The 20,601-nt window shown below is 36.8% G+C and overlaps 1 protein-coding gene across 3 annotated transcripts in view; it reads left to right on the top strand.

Moving 5' to 3' along the window:
• ANO3 (anoctamin 3) overlaps positions 1-20,601 on the top strand; it is a 427,969-nt gene that overhangs the window by 374,467 nt on the left and 32,901 nt on the right. For all 3 annotated transcript variants that reach the window (XM_006872392.1, XM_006872390.1, XM_006872391.1), the window contains 2 exons: positions 11,833-11,944; positions 12,901-12,958. In XM_006872392.1, coding sequence (XP_006872454.1) covers positions 11,833-11,944; positions 12,901-12,958 — 170 coding nt within the window. The remainder of the gene's footprint in view (positions 1-11,832; positions 11,945-12,900; positions 12,959-20,601) is intronic.

Genomic DNA, 20,601 nt, shown 5'->3' with positions numbered 1-20,601 from the left:
TGGAGAAGGATGTCATGCTGGGTAAGGTGGAGGGTCAGAGAAAAAGAGGAAGACCCCTGACAAGATGGATTGGCCAGGACTCAAGTGTGGCAGCGGTAGTGAGGTTGGCCCAGGATTGGACATTGTTTCGTTCTGCTGTGCATAGGGTCGCTATAAGTCGGTTCTGACTCGATGGCACCTGACAACAACAACAAGCGCCATTGAGTCGGTTCCAATACATAACAACTCTATATAGGGTTTCCAAGGAGCAAATGATGGGTTTGAACTGCCAGTCTTGCAGTTCAAAACGACATTGCAGTCTGGTGCTTTTCCTCTAGTACCTCACACCAATTTTCTCCCATATTTCCAAGCATTGTCTAAGTATGTTCAAACACATCAAATACTCTACCTCCTCTTTGTAGAGATATTATTTTGGAGCTCTCTGTAAATGGAGTACTTGTGTGGCACTGTGGGTTCATGTGCTGGACTGCAAAATCAGTTGGAACCACAAAGTTGGCAGTTTAAGTTGACCAGTTGCTCCTCAGAAACCCTATACAGAGTCGTTATGTCTTGGAACTGACTCAATGGCACCTATCAACAATAATAATCTATATGAGTTACTCTCTAGACTGGTAGCCAGCTTCATGTAGAGTTCCTTTCATTAGCAATAAGTGGTTTACACATTGGGCAGCTAACCATAAAGTCAGCAGTTCGAATCCATCATCTGCTCTTCAGGAGACAGATGAGGCTTTCAGCTCCTATAAAGATATACAGCCTTGGAAACACTCTACAGGGTCACTGTGAGTCAGAACAAACTCAATGGCACACAGCAGTAGCCCCCAAGTAACATCCTGTGAAGTCTTTTCACCTGTTTTCTGAGTTGGATACTGCTTTCGGAATTCTTTTTCTATCTTGGCTTAATTCCATGATTTGAAAAGCACATTCTCCAATAGCTTACTAATAAAAAAAATGTATATATAACAATACATTTCTTGAGTCCTTGTTGTTGTTGTTGTTCCATGTCATAAAGTCAATTCTTACTCATAGCAACCCTGAGCTATATAGGGTTTCTGAAGAGCGCCTGGTAGGTTTGAATTACATACTTTGTGGTTAGCAGTCCAGTACTTATGCTACAGAGCCACACTATGACTCCTCTTAAGTCATTATATATCTGAAAATATCTTTATTCTGCTTTGAATTTTGAATTTTGATTTTGAAATTCTAAATTGAAAATATTTTTTTGATGCTTTGAGATTTTACAGTGTTATGCTTTGGTGAGACCCTTTTGTAATTCATTTTGAAGGATACTTAATGGATCTTGTCATATGTGTATCTCTTGGGTCCTTTAGGAAATCAAAGTGAGGTAGAGTTAGTAGTAGTTTAAAAGGGTTCTTGATGGATAACTGCTGTGGATGATAAAAGGAGTAAGAAGCAAGATTGGGCCAAGAGTGTATCCAGAGCGTGTTGCAGATCTATTAAAGTCTTAGCCAAGCAAAGGGAAAGCTCTTAAGCAAAGATTTCCCACTATAGGTATACAAAATTGAACACAATTGACCAGGGTCTTGTAGCCCTCCCATGCTGAGTTATTGGTCAGATGCTACATGGAAAGAGCAGGCCTTGACTGCAAAGTTAGGGAGGTTCTGTAGACAGCAATAGGTGGAGACTGTCAGTTAACTAAACTCTCTGTAACTGGACAGGAAGTTTTTCTTGAAGGGAGATCCACTGGTGAACCTCTGTGGCTGGGCAATCTGGAAACTCATGTTCTTTACTTCTGAGAAATTTGTGTATAGTTTGTTCTGTAATTTTCTTTTTCTGAAATGGTTAATATTACAATATTTTTGTGTTTTTTTCAAACAGAATCTTTCATCTTATTTTTTCAATTCTTATTTTTTATTATTTATATTTGATAATGGGGTAGTATATATTTTCTTCAAGGGATGCTCAACTTTATCTTCTACATCTTCTCTGAACATTTTATATCTGTTCATATTTTAAATTTCCAAGAGCTATTCCTTATTTTCAGAATGTTCCTTTTCTATGGCATCTTGTTCATGATTCATAAATGCAATGTGATTCAATTTTAAGAATGTAGGTTCTAGAGTAAGAGCACATAGGTATATAACTTTATTCCATTGCTTATATTTTATAGGTATTTTATATAATAGTGATTTTTTTAAGTCCTTGCTTATAAATAAATAATGCATACTTCATAGTGTTCCTGTTGTTGTTAAGAGTTATCTAGTTAAGTGTTATCATAGTGACCCTGTATAGGGTTTCTGAGGAGCAGCTGGTGGGTTTGAATTGCTGACTTGTGGTTTGTAGTCCAATGCTGATCCTACAGCACCAACCAGATTAAATTAAATTTATGGACAGAAGATTAAATTAGTTTATGTTTATAAATATTTTTTTAAATGCCTGGCACACAATTAATTCTGAGTACTAATCATTAACCTCTTCTTTCTCCTTAAGAGGATTAATTATAGGACCTATTTTGTTGTTGCTGTCTTTTTACTTTCTGTTACTACAAGGACAATTTATTTGCATATGTCTGTTTTGTCGCTTGGTTTTTAACTCTGTTGTTTATGTTCTCAAATGAATGACCATCTATGATTTCTTGTTGTTATTAGGTGCCATCAAGTCAGACCGACTCGTAGTGACCTTATGCACAGCAGAAAAAAACAATGTCCGATCCTGGGCCAACCTCACTACTATTGCCACACCTGAGTCCATCGATTCTGCCACCTGGCCAATCCATCTCGCTGGGGGTCTTCCTTTTTTTCTTTGACCCTCCATCTTACCAAACATGATATCCTTCTCCAGCAACTGTTCCCTCCTGACAATATGTCCAAAGTATGAGAGAGGAAGTTTGGCCATCTTGGCCTTGAAGGAGCACTCTGGCTGCACTTTTTCCAAAACGAATCTATTGGTTCTTTTGGCAGTCCATGGCACGTTCACTATTCTCCTCCAACACCATAACTCAAAAGCATCAATTCTTCTATGGTCTTCCTTATTCACTGTCCAGCTTTCGCATCCATATGAAGTTATTGAAAATACCATGGCTTGAGTCAGACGCACCTTTGTCCTCACTCAAGCTGACATCTTTGCTCTTCAACACTTTAAAAAGGTCTTGTGCAGAAGATTTGCCTAATGCAATATGTCGTCTAATATCTTGACTGCTGCTTCCGTGAATGTTGATAGTTGATCCAAGAAGAATGAAGTCCTTCACAACTTCAATCTTTTCTCTGTTGATAAGAATGTGTTTATTGGTCCAGTGGTGAGGATTTTTGTTTTCTTGACATTGAGATGTAATCCATACCGAAGGGCGTGCTCTTTGATCTTCATTAGTAAATGTTTCAAGTCCTCTTCACTTTCAGCAAGCAAGGTTGTATCATCTGCATATTGCAGGTTGTTAATGAGTCTTCCTCCAATCCTGATACCACGCTTTTCTTCATAGAATCCAGCTTCTCGTATTATTTGCTCAGCATACAGGTTGAATAAGTATGGTGAAAGAACACAACCTTGTCGCACACCTTTCCCAATGCTCTGTTTGAACAACTGCTTCTTGGTCTAGGTACAGATTTCTCAGAAGTACAATTAAGTGTTCTGGAAACTCATACTTCTCAATGTTGTCCATAGCTTGTCATGATCCACACAATCAAAAGCCTTTGTGTAGTCAATAAAGCACAGGTAAACATCCTTCTGATATTCTCTGCTTTCAGCCAAGATCCATCGGACATCAGCAATGGCATCTCTCATTCCACGGCCTCTTCTGAATCCAGCTTGAACCTCTGGAAGTTCTCTGTCAATGTATGATTGTAGCCGTTTCTGTATTACCTTTAGCAAAACTTTACTCGCTTGAGATATCAAAGAGATTGTCTGATGATTTCCACATTCCATTGGGTCACTTCTCTTTGGAATGGGCACAAATATGGATCTCTTCCAGTCAGTCGGCCAGATAGTTTTTTCCAAATTTCTTGGCAGAGATGAGTGAGTGCCTCTTGTGCTGCCTCACTTTCTTGAAAGATTTCAATTTTTATTCCATCAATTCCTGGTGCCTTGTTCTATGCCAGTTCCTTCAATGTACTTTGGACTTCCTCCCTGAGTATCATTGGCTCTTGATCATATGGTACCTCTTGAAATGGCTGAACATTAACCATTTTCTTTTGGTACAAAGACTCTGTGTATTCCTTCCATCTTTTCTTGATGCATTCTGCATCATTCAATAATTTGCCCAGAGAATCTTTCAATAATGAAAGTCGAGGCTTGAATTTTTTCTTCAGTTCCCCCAGCTTGAGAAATGCTGACCATGTTCTTCCTTTTTGGTGTTCTAATTCCAAATCTTTGCATATTTTACTATAGTATTTGGCTTTATCTTCTCGAGCTGATATTTGAAATTTTCTGTTCAGCTCTTGGATCTCTTCACTTCTTCCATTTGCTTTAGCTGGAGAGCAAGTTTCAGCGTCTCTTCTGACATCCATTTTGACCTTTTCCTTTCTTCTTATCTTCTTAATGACTTTTTCCTCTTTTCATGTATGATGTTCTTGATGTCATCCCACAACTTTTCTGGTAGCGTAGTGGTTACAAATTGGGCTGTGAACTGCAAGGTCAGCAGTTTGAAACTACCAGCTGCTCTGCGGGAGAAAGATGAGCCTTTCTGCTCCCGTAAAGGTTTACAGCCTCAGAAACCCTGTTCAGGGTCCCTGTGGGTCGGAACCGACTCAACGGCACTTAACAACAACAACAAAGATGGAAACAAATCTAAGGAGAATGACATGTAACTGCTGTTGTGGTTAAGTGCCATCAAGTCTGTTCAACTCCTAGCTATCCTGTATAGATGTTCCAAGGCTTTAAATCTTTACAAGCACAGAAAGCCTCATCTTTCTCCTGTGGAGCTGCTAGCAGGGTTGAGTCATGGACCTTGTGGTTCACAGTCCAGTGCTTATCATGTGGAGCCACAGCATTCCCCAAGGAGAGTGATAAGAGAAAACATAATTAATAGTAATAATCATTATGCTAAGTACCAGATATGCCAAATATTTCATTTGAGATTTGATTTTACTGTCCACAACCCAGTAATGACATATCATTTTCATTTTTAGGTGCTGTCTGGCCAGTTATGACTCATAGTAGCCCTATACACAACAGAATGAAATACTGCCCAATCCTGTGCCATCCTCACAATGGTTGTTATGTTTGAGCACATTGTTGCTGCTACTGTGTCAATCCATCTGATTGGGAGTCTTCTTTTTCTCGGGCCCTCCTGTATGCCAATCATGATCTCCTTTTCCAATGACGGGACCTTTTTGACAACATGTCTTAAGTATGAGAGACAAGGTTCACCTTGCTTCTAAGGAGCATTCTGGCTATACTTCTCCAAGGTAGATTTGTTTATTCTTCTAGAAGCTCATGGTACTTTGAATATTCTCGCCAACACCACAATTCAAATACATTGATTTTTCTATGGTCTTCCTTATTCATTACCCAAATTCCACATGAGGCCATTGAAATTAGAAGATGATGGATCAGGGGCATGTTAGTCTTCAAAATGATATATTTTCTCTTTAATACTTTAAAGAGGTATTTTACAGCAGATTTGACAAACACAATAATATATCTGGGGTTTCTTTACTGTTGCTTCCATGACCATTGATTGTGGATCCAAGCAAATTGAAATCTATGGCAAGGTCAATTTTTTCTACATTTATTATGATATTTTTTATTGGCCTCGTTGTGAGGATTTTTGTTTTCTTTACATTGAGGTAAACCCTATACAAAGACTGTAGTCTTTGATCTTTATTAGTATTTCAAGTCCTCTTCACTTCTAGCAAGCACGATTGTGTTGTCTGCATATCACAGGTACTTAATAAGTCTTCCTCCAATCTTAATGTCACATTCATCTTCATATAATCCATCTTCCGGAATTATTTGCTAAGCACATAGATTACAGTAAAATGATAATCCCTGGTGCACATCTTTTCTCATTTTAAACCATTCAGTAGCCCCATGTTTAGTTCCCATGAGCATAATTAAGTATCCTGGAATGCCCGTTTCTTTACAATGTTATGATCTACACAGTTGAATGCTTTTGGTTAGTCACTAAAATACAAGTAAACATCTTTCTGGTATTCTCTGCTTTCAACCAAGATTCACCTAATGTCAGCATTGATATTCCTCCTTCCACATCCTCTTGTAAATCTGGTTTAAATTTCTGGCAGCTCCCTGTTGATGTACTGCTGAAACCACTTTTGAATTTCCTTCAGTAAAATTTTACTTACATGTGATATTAATGATATTCTTTAATGGTTTCTGCTTTCTATTAGGTCCTTTCTTTTTGGTATGGGTACAAATGTGGATCTCTTCACAAGTGTGATTAGTCAGGTAGCTGTCTTCCAAATCTCTTGGCATAGATCAAGAGCTGGATCAGCTTGTTGAAACATTTAAATTTGTTATTCAATCAATTCCTGGAGCCTTGTTTTTCACTAATGCCTTTAGTGAGGCTTGGATTTCCTCCAGTATCATCAGTTCTTGCTCATATTGTACTTCTTGAAAAGACTGACCAATTCTTTTTGCTGTAATGACTCTCTATAATCCTTCAATTTTCTTTTAATGATTTTTATGCCATTCAATATTTTCCTTATGTTGTTGTTGTTAGGTTCCACTGAGTTGATTCCAACTCATAATTATCCTATGTTCAACAGAACATAACACTACTCAGTCCTGAGCTATTTTCACAACTATTGTTTTGTTTGAGCCCATTGTTGTAGCCCCGGTGTCAGCCAGTCTCATTGGATTTATTCCTCTTTTCTGACACTCCACTTTAGCAAGCATTAAGTCCTCAAGAACTAATTCCTCCTGGCAAAATGTCCAAAGTACAAGAGACAGTCTTGCCATCCTAATTTCTAAGGAGCACTCTGGTTGTTATTCTTCCAGGAAAGACTTGTTTGTGTTTGTAATCTATGGCACTTTGAATATTCTTCACCAATGCCGTAATTCAAATGCATCAGTTTTTATGATCTCCCTTATTCATTGTCCAACTTTCATGTCCGTATACGTTAATTGAAAATGTCATGACTTTGTCAGGCCTTAAAGAGGTATTGTACAACATATTTGCTTAATACAATATGTTAATTTCTTGACTGCTGCTACCATGAGTGTTGATTGTGTATCAAAGCAAAATGAAGTCTTTGACAACTTCAATCTTTTCTACATTTATAATGATGTTATTTATTTGTCCAGTTGTGGAGATTTTTGTTTTCATTACTTTGAGTGAAACCCATACTGAAGATTATAGATTTTTGTTTTTGTAAGTATTTTGTGACCTCTTCACTTCCATCAAGCAAGGTTGTGTCATCTGGTTATCATATGTTGATAGTTAATCTTCCTTCAAATCTGATGCCACTTCCTTCTTCATATAATCCAACTTTTCAGATTATTTATTCAGTTTATAGATTGAATAAATATTGTGAAGGCCCATAACCCTGGAGAAGTCCTGGTGTGATGCTGTAGGATAAGCACTCAACTTTAAGTTCATTTTGAACCACATGTTGGTGGTTCAAACTCAACAGCTGCTCCTTGAAAACCCTACACAGGGTTGCTATGAGTTGGGATGGACTTAACATTTAACAATAATGACCCTGGCGCACACTTTTCCTGATTTTAAACAAAACAAGGTCAAAGAGGGAATTTTGGAACTTATCACCTGTTGTTCATATGTAAGTTCATGAAATCTTTTGATACACATAAGTTTCTAGTTTTTAGTATGGCTCAGTCATCTATTTTGTCTTTTATTTTTTGAGTGTTTTTTGCAGTGTTTGATAATCTATGTATTCCATGTATTAGAACCTGTAAATTTGTCACAATTTTTTCATTGATGATCTTTATAATTCTGAGATTTACATTTAGGTTTTTAATACATGTTGAGATAGTTTTGTATATGGTGCAATATATGGGTCTTATTTCATTCTTTTGAATATAGATTTTCAGTTTTGCCAGCACCATTTGTTGAAAGACACTATCTCTTCCCATTTAATGTATTTTGGTCCTTTGCAAAGATCAGCTGACTGTATGTAAATGGATTTACATCTGGGTTCTCAAGTCTGTTCCATTGATATATGTGTCTTTCACTGTACCAGTACCAGGCTGTTTGACCACTGTGGTTGTGTAGTAAAATTTGAAATCAGGGAATGAGAGACCTCCAACTTTGTTTTTCTTTTTAAGCAGTACTTTGCTTATCCAGGGTCTCTCCTTTCCATACTAAGTTCATGATCATGTTCTTTTCATCTTTTTAAAGAATGTTGTTAGAATCTGGATTGGAATTGTGTTATACCTGTAGATTGCTTTGGATAGTATTGCTATTTCACAATGTTAAGTCTCCTTATCCATGAGCATGGTATATTCTTCCATTTTTGTAAATCTCTTTTGGTTTCTTGTAATAGTGTTTTGTAGTTTTCTTTTTTGTTATTGTCTCTTGCTTCTCTGGTTAGGTTTATTTGTTTAAGTATTTCATTCTTTGAGTGGCTATTATAAATGATATTGTTTTCATAATTTCCTTTTCAGAGCTGTCTTTAATAGTATAGAGGAATCCAAATGATTTTTGTATATTAATCTTATACCCTAACACTGCTGAATTTTCCAATGAGTTCCAATATTTTTGTTGCTGAGTCTTTGGAATTTTCTATGGATAGGACATATCATTTGCAAATATAGAGAGTTTTGCTTCTTCTTTTCCAATTTGGATGCCTTCAACTTCCCTTTCTTGCCTTTTAGCTCTGGCTAAGACTTCCAAAACAATATTGAATAGGAGAGGTGATAAAGGGCATCCTTGTATGGTTCCTGCTTGCACAGGGAATGCTTTCAGTTTCTTTTCATTAAGAGTGATGTTGGCCATTGGTTTTATATATATGATTTTAATTACATTGAGAGATTTCCCTTCAATTCCTACTTTGTTGAGTGTTTTTAGCAAGAATGGGTGTTGGATTTTGTCAAATACTTTTCGGTACCAATTGATAATGATCATGTGGTTATTTTCCTTTAAAAAAAAATCTATATGGTGGATTATATTAATTATATTTCTAATATTGCATTCCTGGCATGAATCCCACTTGGTTATGACATATTATTTTTTTACATGTTTATTGAAGTCTTTTGGCTAGGATCTCATGAGCTTCACCCATGTGTCTCAAAGCTCATGTGGGATGGTTGGGACTGCTAGTGTCTGTCCTTTCTCTTACCACATGCTTCACCAAATGGCTAGCTTGGATTTACTCACGGCAGCATAGTAGGACATCTGATATGACAACTGGCTTCCCAGAGGCCAAACACATATAATTAAATGTTCATCACACTTCTGTTTTCATCTCACTGGTGACTTTCCTGAGCAGAATCAAAGTGGGAGGCAACTCTACCAGGACATATGCACTCATACTGAGCAGTGCAGTTTTCAGAAGCCCCAGTATAAAGGTCACTACTGTTCAATATTTCACATCTAGTAAAACTCCTTTGGAGTCCTGTTATGACACTGTGGGCTAATGCATCATCCTACAGAGTCATTTGAACTGCAAGGTCAGTAGTTCAAGCTCACCAGCTGCTCCTTGGAAACCCTATTCAGGGTCACTATGGTTTGGAATCAACTCAATGGCACTTAACAACAGCAACAAAATGCCTTTTGTTAGGAACATTATAATCCTCATTTTCAGAAAGCATTAAGCAACTGAATTGCTCTCAGCATAATTCCAAGTTGGTTTATAAACTTAATTCTACTTAGAATAATTTTCTCTGATAAAATCTTAATAGCCTTTATTTAGTTCAAAAGTCACCTCCTCTGTGAAGCTTTTGTTGGCTTCAGAGTCCCTCAATCTTCCTGTTTCCTTGCAGTTTGAGAACCCTTTCTCAAAATTTGTATTGATTACATTTACTGTAAGATGTGTGGGGGGGGGGGCGGGGAGGGCAGTGCTTAATCTCTAGAAGACTTAGGAATTGTTAAGGCCAAAATTTGCATGGGATATATTTGGTGATCATGATGCAAAACCAGATAGATAGATAGATAGATAGATAGATCTAGATGGAGTCCTGATGGGGTGCTGTGGGTTAATACACTGAACTGCAAAGTTTGAACCACAAAGTCTGTGGTTCAAGCTTACCAGCTGCTCCTTGGAAACCCTATATAGGGTTGATATGGGTAGGAAGCAATTCGACAACATTTAACAACAACAACAACATATATCTGTATATATCTACATCAATGTCTATATCTATATCTATAGATAGATATATAGATAGATAAGATATATAGAAAGAGAAAGATTTATATAATTTTCAAATAAATTTATGTTAAGAAGGCAAAGAAAAAATTTTAAACTGTTAGTATGAAACAACAGTGAAAACAACATACCAAAACCTATGGAGAAATGTCAGCTCCCCTGACCAATCTTACTGAATCATATCAACTAGTTATTCTTTAAGATGTCCCAAAGACTCATAGTGCTTCTGGCATGCAATACTTTTGACCTTGAGGGTCTCCAGTATCTCTTCACTCCTTATTCCATAGTTAGCCTTGTGTATATATGGCAGTCTGGAGTCCTGGTGTCGTGCTGTGGATTAATGCACTGTACTGCAAAGTTCTTTTGAACTGCAAGGTTGGCAGTTCAAGCTCACCAGCCACTCCTTGGGAACCCTATACAGGGTCGCTATGGGTTGGAGCTAATTCGATGGCACTTAACAACAATAACAACAACATACATGTTAGCCTCTATTTTCCTTAAGTAAGAGCTCAACTATTTTATGCCTGTCTTGAATTCTTCAATCATATTAAAATGTGATAGTTGCACATGTGTATTTCTATTATTTCTTTGGATACTGGGGGAGAAGTATATAATACATACTGTTATCTTAATATAATCACTCTCATTTACTTATATATGTATTTACATTATTTATGATAGAACTGCAAAATATGAGTACTGACATGGTTTTAGAGAGAATCTTGTCTAAATCTCTCATTTCATAAACAACAAAACATTCACCAAATAACGTTACAAGACCTGCTTGAATTCACCTGCAAGTTAAGTGTAAATCTTTAATAAGAATTTAGTTCTTCTGACTAATCTAGCCCTCTTTGTTCTGTTCCATTTTTTGGAAATAAATCCATCACCAGTTTATTAAAAATATATACATACTTCAAAGAATCCTGTTGAAAATGTAGGTTTCATAAAGTGAGTCTGAAGGTCTTTGGGTAATACAAATAGTTTGCACTTACTTAAGCTACTAACCTAAAGTTGGCAGCTTGAACCCACCCAGAAGGACTATAGTAAAAAGTCCAGGTGATCTGCTTCCATTAAGATTTCAGGCAAAAACCCAACAGCCCTGTACAGTAGTTCTCCTCTGTAGCACATCGGACCGCTATGAGTTGGAATTGACTCAAGTGCTGTGGGCTTTATATTGAGCATGCTCTGTTTGGATGAAGGACTGATGCAAAATTTGTAGTTACCTGAAAATGACAATAATAAAAAGAACCTTTAAATTCTTTTTATACTAATAACAGACATCATATTTTCATAACAACTGAACATTTTCTAAAAATCATCTGATTGTATACTGTCATGGACTCTATGTTGTGTTGGTGCCATAGAATCTGTCCCAATTTTCAGTATTCCTGTTTAGGGTTTTCAAGGAGCAGCTGGTGGATAGATATAATTCTTCACATTTTTTCAGATGTAGACACTAGAGCTCAGAGATGTCAAGTGCCTTGCACAAACAGCAAAACCCTGTCAATCTTGAACATTGGTTCTTCTGATTCCATATCCAATGCCCCTGTCATTCATCCCATCTATATAAACATACATTATGCTTTTTCAGAATATCCTCGAACAGAGTCTGAATGGGAAAACAGCTTTGCTCTGAAGATGTTCCTCTTCCAGTTTGTCAATTTAAACAGTTCCATCTTCTATATTGCTTTCTTTTTGGGGAGGTAAGTCACCTTCATGCACATTATCTCTACAAATGGAAATAACTTGACAACTAATCCATCACCAGTTAGCTACAATAGTGACAAATTCTCCCTTTCCTGTAAGACTGCTAATCAGTCTTCATACATGCTGTCACTCAAAATTTTGCCATTTTAAATAAAACCTATGCATTGTATTTGAAGGAGTCCTAGTGGAACCATGTCTAAAGCACTTAGATGCTATTCAAAAGGTCAGTGATTTGAACCCACCACCTGCCCCACAGGGGAAAGATGTAAGAGTCTGCTTCTATTAAGATTTACAGCCTTAAAAGCCTTATGGGGCAGGTCTTATCTGTCCTGTAGGGTCACTGTGAGTCAGAAGAGACTCGACATCAGTGGGTTTTGGTGTGTTATTTGGTAACACTTGAGGTGAATTGTGACCATACAACCATCATTGATTGTTTTGTCAATAATGAAATTATTTTTTGTATCCCCCTTGAATTATACATAGTTAGTATAGAAACCAATACCCATAATTTTAACTTTTATTCCTACCTTTGCTGAAAATATAAAAAATTAGAGCATTAAACTAATGACTTTAGTTTGCCATATACTTGAAAATCCAGCCAGTGCCATGAAAACAATGAAGATAGGAAATTTTGAACCGATTTTTTCAACACGTGATTATAGTATTCATTAACTAGGTCAGCATGACATTAAAATTGTGCCTGCAAAAGTAGAAAATATCACCCAATTGTTTTGTCTCAACCCTTTGAAATTGAGTTCACACTTTACTTTTTCTTTTTTAAGTTAGACACTTTGATGTTGGGTAAGCATGGCCAAGTCAACCATTTAAGGACAAGTTGTACTGGTGACCATTTATGTCTACCCACACATGCACTTGCTGTGATGTATTACAAGATGTTCTTCAGTCATTCCCACATAAATGCTAACGAATAATTACAAATGCCTTTTTACAGATTTGTAGGCCACCCAGGAAATTACAATAAACTTTTTAACCGATGGAGACTGGAGGAAGTAAGTAAACATGTGTGGGTGGGTGTTGGAGGGGGCATGAACATTGGCTCGTGACTGTGGGGTGAAGAGTAGGGAAGAAGAAGAGAGAAAGTGGTAGAGGGGATTTTAGACATGATATATTTTGATGGAGATTTCCTGGGGTTTGAATATGAAGGAATTACATCTTTCAAAAATGAGGGGCCAGTTGAAATGTTAATCTCCAGTAATCTGAACTCAGTTTTCTGTAACTTTCTGTCACATTCAATTTTTCCATTCATACAGCCCAGGGAATTAATTCCAGGAATTTTCTTCTTGCTGGAAACTTTATGATCTGTTGCATGGGTTTTCAAACATTTAATAAATATGTTAGGTTTTGTTTTAAGCAGTGGAAACTTGATTTCAAAATAAATCTTACTTGAAACCTCAATGTATAAAATAGGTAAGTATATCTTCCTCAGGCTCCTATTGTAAACTTAAAATATAAATGCCATATAAAAAATGTCTAACAGTGGTACTGCTAGGACACAGAATAAGTATATATATGTATATATATACATATACAATATATATATATAAATACAATACATATATATATAGTAGTTCACTGAGACTGACAATGTTTTTTTCCAAAATGCCAGAACATCACCAGTAATGTTTGAACATGCTTAGATTTTTGCCAACCAAAAATTAATTTTTTTTAAAACCAAACTTATAATAAAAAATATACCTCATTTTCCTTACTTACAAATGAGGTTGGAAATATTTTTATAAGTTTATTGGCCACTTTATGTTTTTTGTGTAAACTATTTATATCCATTTTCATTGTACTGTTTTTCTCTGTCCTGGTGTGGCGCTGTAGGATCAGCACTAGATTGCGAACCACAAGGTCCGCAGTTCAAACCCACCAGATGCTCCTCAGAAACTCTATACAGAGTCGCTACCGACTCCACAGCACTTAGCAACAACAACAATTAATTTGGAACCCTGGTTGCACAAGGGTTAAAGAATACTAACCAAAAGGTCAGTGGTTTAAACTTAACAGACACTCCTCCAAAGAAAGGTGTACCAGTCTGCTTCTGTAAAGCTCTATAGCCTTGTAAACCCTATGAAGCAGTTCTACTCTGTCTTCAAGGTCATTATGAGTTGAAATTGAATAGATGGCAATGAGTTTGGTTTTGGGCTTTGATATGAATTGGTAAGTTTATTAAATTATTCTCTAAGATTAAAATTTCTTTACATATTTTTCTCATTGTGTTGTGTATTTTTATTTTATGGTATATTTTTTACAAAATACAACCTTTTCTAATAAAAATAATAGTTTTTAATGGTTTGGGGGATTTGCATCATATCATAAAATGTGTTCCCCATCACACACATACACAAATATATGCACCAAAATATAACAAAGCAAACAACCCCACTGCCATTGAGTTCTTTCTGACTCATAGAAATCCTATAAAGGGTTTCCGAGGCCATAAATCTTTACAGGAGCAAAAAGACTCATCTTTTTCCTGCAGATATACATATAAATTATAAAATTACTTGTATGTTTTACTAATTTTATCATTTATTTTTAATATATTGATACATCCAACCCATATAGAGTCTATTTTATTTTGATATAAGGACTAATAAGTCCTTTTTTTCTTCTTCATTTTATTGTTTTCTTTTCTGTGTGTGTGTGTGTAAAGACTAATAAAGCTGCCTTTTTTTTTTTCCTAATTGGAAGTCATGCATTTAACAAGCAAACGTTTGTTATCCAGTGAGACAAGATTCTGGATTTATCATACATCTAAGTGAGAGTGTCAACTTCTGGATTTCACTTCCCTCTCATTGGTCAGACTTCTCTAGTAAAAAAATAGCTTTAATTATTTTAATGTAAAGTATATTTAATATCAAGTAGGATTAGTAGAAGGTCCTCATTTAGTGAGTGATTAAGTACCTTAGTTACCTATTGCTGCTATAACAGAAATATGACAAGTAGATGGCTTTAACAAACCGAAATGTATTCTCTCAGAGTTTACGAGGCTGAAAATCCAAATTTAAGGCAACAGCTCTAGAGGAAGACTCTCTTTTTATCAGCTCTACAGGAAAGTCTAGTAGTGTAGTGATTACGAATTGGGCTGCTAACCTCAAGGTCGGCAGTTTGAAACTACCAGCCATTCCACGGGAGAAAGATGAGACTTTCTGCTCTCGTAAGGATTTGCAGCCTCAGAAACCCTGAGCAGGGTCAAGATGAGTCGGGGCCGACTCCATGGAACTTAACAACAACAAGAACATCACTGTCTTTTTTTTAAACACCCAAAATTTGTTTAAAAAAATCTCTATATGTCTTAAATCAATTTGCTCCTGGCTTTGCAGGCTCTCAGCACAGGGACCATGGGTCCAAAAGACAGGCTCTTCTTGGTGGTAATGAGGTCTCTCTTTCTCTGTTTATTTCTCTCTTCTTTTATCTCTTGTGAAATTAAAGTACATGCAGGCTGCACCTCAGGGAGACTCCTCTTACTTCATATCATGATCATGTCAAGGTGCTAATTCCCACTCTAATCCTGATTCATTAACAGAATAAACATAAACTAATCCTCACTAACATAAACTAATCCTCACTAACATAAACTAATCTTGCCTAGTTAACACATAGAGTTTAGGATTTATAATGTATCACAAAATAAAGAATACTTACATCAGATCACAAAATGGAGGACAACCACACAATATTGGACATCATGCCCAAGCCATGTTGACATATATTATTGAGTGACAAAATTCAATCAAAGATAAAAAAGATTTCCTGAAGAAATTGAAGTTAAGGACATATCCTATGTCTATCTAAAACATCCCTATGAATAAGGGGAGAGCTTTTTGGAGACCTACCAGAGCCTTCTAGTAATGATTAGGAATACAGAAAATGTCTAAAACTTCCTATGAACTATACAGTTCAATAATAATCAGAGGAACCTGGGCTCAAATGCTTACCTCACCACTCACTCAGCCCTTCATTTGACCTGTTAGGATATCTGTTTCTTCATCTATAACTGACAGTGGTGATACTTGTGTGCTGTTGTTGTTAAGTGTCATCAAGTCGGTTTGGACTCATAAGGACCTTGTATAGGCTTTCTGAGGAGCAGCTGGTGAGCTTCTACTGCCGACCTTGCGTTCAAACCGAACTTGCAGTCCATCTCATTAACCTGTAGGGCCACACCAGGACTCCAATACTTGTGTAGCTAGACTTTTTATAGACAAGAAATGATTTACATAACAGTTGGTAAAACCACTGGACTGTGATAGACACTGTATAAATTATGATTGTTGATGTTTTTTGTTAAGTGCCATAGAATCAGTTCCAACACATTGGACCTTGTATAGTGTATTCAAGGAGCAGCTGGTGGATTTCAACTGCAGAAAATTTGGTTCACTGTCCAGTGCTGATTTTCCAGGGCCACACCAAAAATCCAAATTGTAACTGCTGTTGTATTAAGTGCCGTCAAGTTGATTGCAACTCATAATGACCGTACGTAGGGTTTCTGAGGAGCAGTTGGTAAGCTTGAACCACCAACCTTGTGGTTCAAACTGACCTTGCAGTCCAGTACATTAACCCACAGCACCACACCATCAATACTAGGTCTCCACAGACAACTGGCCCAACAGAATGCGGAAATCATCGGATAATCTCTTTGATATCTCAAGCGGGTAAAGTTTTGCTAAAGGTCATACAGAAACAGTTACAATCATACATTGACAGAGAACTTCCAGAGGTTCAAGCTGGATTTAGAAGAGGCCGTGGAATGAGAGATATCATTGCTGATGTCTGATGGATCTTGGCTGAAAGCAGAGAATATCAGAAAGATGTTTACCTATGCTATATTGACTACGCAAAGGCTTTCGATTGTGTGGATCATGACAAGCTATGGACAACATTGAGAAGTATGAGTATTCCAGAACACTTAATTGTACTTTTGAGAAATCTGTACCTAGACAAAGAAGCAGTTGTTCGAACAGAGCATGGGAACACTGAATATTTTAAAATTGGGAAAGGTGTGCGACAAGGTTGTGTTCTTTCACCATACTTATTCAACCTGTATGCTGAGCAAATAATATAAGAAGCTGGATTCTATGAAGAAAAACATGGCATCAGGATTGGAGGAAGACTCATTAACAACCTACGATATGCAGATGATACAACCTTGCTTGCTGAAAGTGAAGAGGACTTGAAACATTTACTGATGAAGATCAAAGAACACAGCCTTCGATATGGATTACATCTCAATGTCAAGAAAACATAAATCCTCACCACTGGACCAATAAACAACATTCTTATCAATGGAGAAAAGATTGAAGTTGTCAAGGACTTCATTCTTCTTGGATCAACTATCAACACTCGTGAAAGCAGCAGTCAAGAGATCAGATGACGTATTGCATTAGGCAAATCTGCTGCACAGGAACTTTTTAAGGTGTTTAAGAGCAAGGATGTCACCTTGAGGACTATGGTTCCCCTGACCCAAGCCATGGTATTTTCAATAACCTCATATGGATGCGAAAGCTGGACAGTGAATAAAGAAGATCGTAGAAGAATTGATACCTTTGAATTGTGGTGTGGGAGGAGAATACTAAAAGTCCCATGGACTGCCAAAGAACCTATAGATCTGTTTTGGAAGAAGTGCAGCCAGAGTGCTCCTTGAAGGCCAAGATGGCTAACCTTCGTCTCTCATACTTTGGACATGTTGTCAGGAGGGAACAGTTACTGGAGAAGGATGTCATGCTGGGTAAGATGGAGGGTCAGAGAAAAAGAGGAAGACTCCCAACGACATGGGTCAGCTAGGTGGCATCATTGATGGCATCAAGTGTGGCAGCGGTCGTGAGGTTGGCCCAGGATCGAACATTGTTTCGTTCTGCTGTGCATGGGGTCACTATGAGTTGGTTCTGACTCGATGGCACCTGACAACAACAACAAGAACAGACAACTGGGGATTTTTCTGTCTTCCAAAGATACAATCCCAAGGTTTCCTAGAAGTCACAAAATGCAACTTGCAGCTTTCTTTCATTGGAAAGCTATTCATTTACCCAGATCAGGACCCAAGGCTTTCTTTATTCCTTGAATGTTTGGCTGGTATTGGCAAATGTAGGGAATGGAACAGAGCAGTTCCAGGAAGACCAGTGTGTTGGTGCCATTGTGGGGACTGTTTCCACCAATAATTTTGTTTAACTGGATATTATTACTCTTAATTATGAAATTGGACTTCTGGATTAATGAGATAGACAATAAAGTCAATTTGAACTGCAAGGTCAGCTTTCAAGTTTACCAGCAAGCGGCTCCTCAAAAACCCTAAACAGGGTCACTATGGGTCAGAACTGACTCGATGTCACATAGCAACAGCAACAATTGTAAAATGATAAGATATCATTATTCATCATGAAAGTCCCAAAGAACTAATTATAATTCTGGTAACAGTATACATGTTTAATAACTACACTTGACTTTTTTCATATTATACAGAAAATATGTGGTGGACATATTTGCTAACAAAAGATTGTTTATTTAGAATTATATTTTTTAAATTATGAAATGAAAACATGGGGTTGTGACTGATCCTTGAAATCATAGAAGTACAGATATACAAAATATGCATGATGTAAACTAAGAATGGAGTTCCCATTCGAATTCATTCAGTCAGCTAGCATTTACTAAAATCTACTATGCCTACCATTTGTTGGACTAGATGGGGATACAAATGAAGAGCTTGTCCTTGAAGATGTTAATAGTCATGAGAAGACGACATAGCCATGAATTGTGTAATAAATAGTTTGTATTTGGAGTCTAACCGCATCCATTCCATTTCTGGCCAACCAGATGCATGGTCTTAATATCTCTAAGTCTGAATTATTTTTTATAAATAGGTACTAAGAATACTTATTTCAATAGTAGTGGTGATGGGCAGATTACATAGGATTGTGTGTATACAATCCATAACACAATTAATGGTAACCATTATAAAGAAAGAAAAAAGTACAAAAAGTATATTAAGAACATTCATAACTGTCTATCATAGAGTTGTGAATCTCAGATTACAGTTCTATAACATCTTACCAATCTTCAGTTTGTTGTAGTGAGGTAGTTTGTTTGTTGCTGTGATTCTGGAAGCTAGGCCACAAGTATCTTAAATACCATCAGGGTAATCCATGGTGGACAAGTTTAAAGTGAGCTTCCAGATGCAGACAGACTAGGAAGAATGAGAGATCGACAACTTCCAAATATTTAGTCACTGAAAACCTTATGAGGAACAGTGGAACAGTGTTAGCACCAGAATATTTAACATTACAACATGATGTAGAGCACCAGAGTATTGTCAAATATAGTGCCAAGAGATGAACCCCTCAGGTTGCAAGACACTCAAAATATGTTTGGGGAAGAGCTGCCTTCTCAAAGGAAAGTTGACCATAATGGCACAAAAGCCTTTGGGACTTTCATTTGCGGATGGGGCACAATTAAAAATGAAGAGAAACAGCTATAAACACCCATTAATAATAAGAACATGGAATGTAAGAAGTATGAATCTAGGAAAATTGGAAATTGTCAAAAGTAAAATGGCACGCATAAACATCAATATCCTAGCCATATGTCAGCTGAAATGACTGATATTAGCCATTTTGAAACTGATAATCACAAGATTTAATGTGCTGGGAATGACAGTTTGAAAAGGAATTGCGTCACATTCATCAAAAAGAACATATCAAGATCTGTCTTGAAGTATTGTGATAGGAAAATGCTGCCTGTGATAGGAAAATATCCATATGCCTACAAGGAATAACAGTAAATACAACTATAATTCAAATTTATGCACTAACCATGAAATCAAGTGATAAAGAAATTGAAGAATTCTACCAACTTCTTCAGTCTGAATTTGATCAAAGGCGCAATAAAGAGGCATTGATAATTACTGGCAATTGGAATGCAAAGGTTGGAAACAAGGATTAGTAGTTTGAAAATATGGCCTTGGTGATAGAAATGATGCTGGAGATAGCATGATAGAATTTTGCAAGACCAAGGACTTCTTCATTGCAAACACCATTTTAAAATAACATAATAGATGACTATACACATGGACCTCACCAGATGGAATACACAGAAATCAAATTGACTCCATCTGTGGAAAGAGACAGTGGAAAACTCCATATCATCAGTCAAAACAAGGCCAGGGTAGACTGTGCACACATGTAAGTTCAGGCTGAAGCTGAAGAAAATTAAAACAAGTCCATGAGAGCCAAAATATAACCTTGAACATAGCCCTGTTTTATTTAGAGATCATCTGAAGAAATATTTATTGCATTAGACACTAAAAACTGAAGATCAGAAAGTTCCAGAATGACATCAAGAACATCATACAGGAAGAAAGCAAAACGTCATTAAGGAGATAAGAGAGAAAAGGAAAAGACAAAAAATGATGTCAAAAGGGACTCTGAATCTTGCTCTCCAGTGTAGAGATGCTAAAATAAATGGAAGAATTGAGGAAGCAAAAAACTGAACATAAAATTTCAAAGGTCAGCTCAAGAAGACAAAGTCAAATATTACAACAAAATGTGCAAAGACCTGGAGTTAGAAAACCAAAAGTGGAGAACACACTCAGAATTTCTCAAGCTGAGGATACTGAAGAAAAATATCAAGCCTC

Source organism: Chrysochloris asiatica, unplaced genomic scaffold (genome assembly GCF_000296735.1).
Source record: "Chrysochloris asiatica unplaced genomic scaffold, ChrAsi1.0 scaffold00196, whole genome shotgun sequence".
NCBI classification, from domain to species: Eukaryota; Metazoa; Chordata; class Mammalia; order Afrosoricida; family Chrysochloridae; genus Chrysochloris; species Chrysochloris asiatica.
Note: the sequence above shows the minus strand (reverse complement) of the source record. Positions and strands in the feature narration are given on the sequence as shown.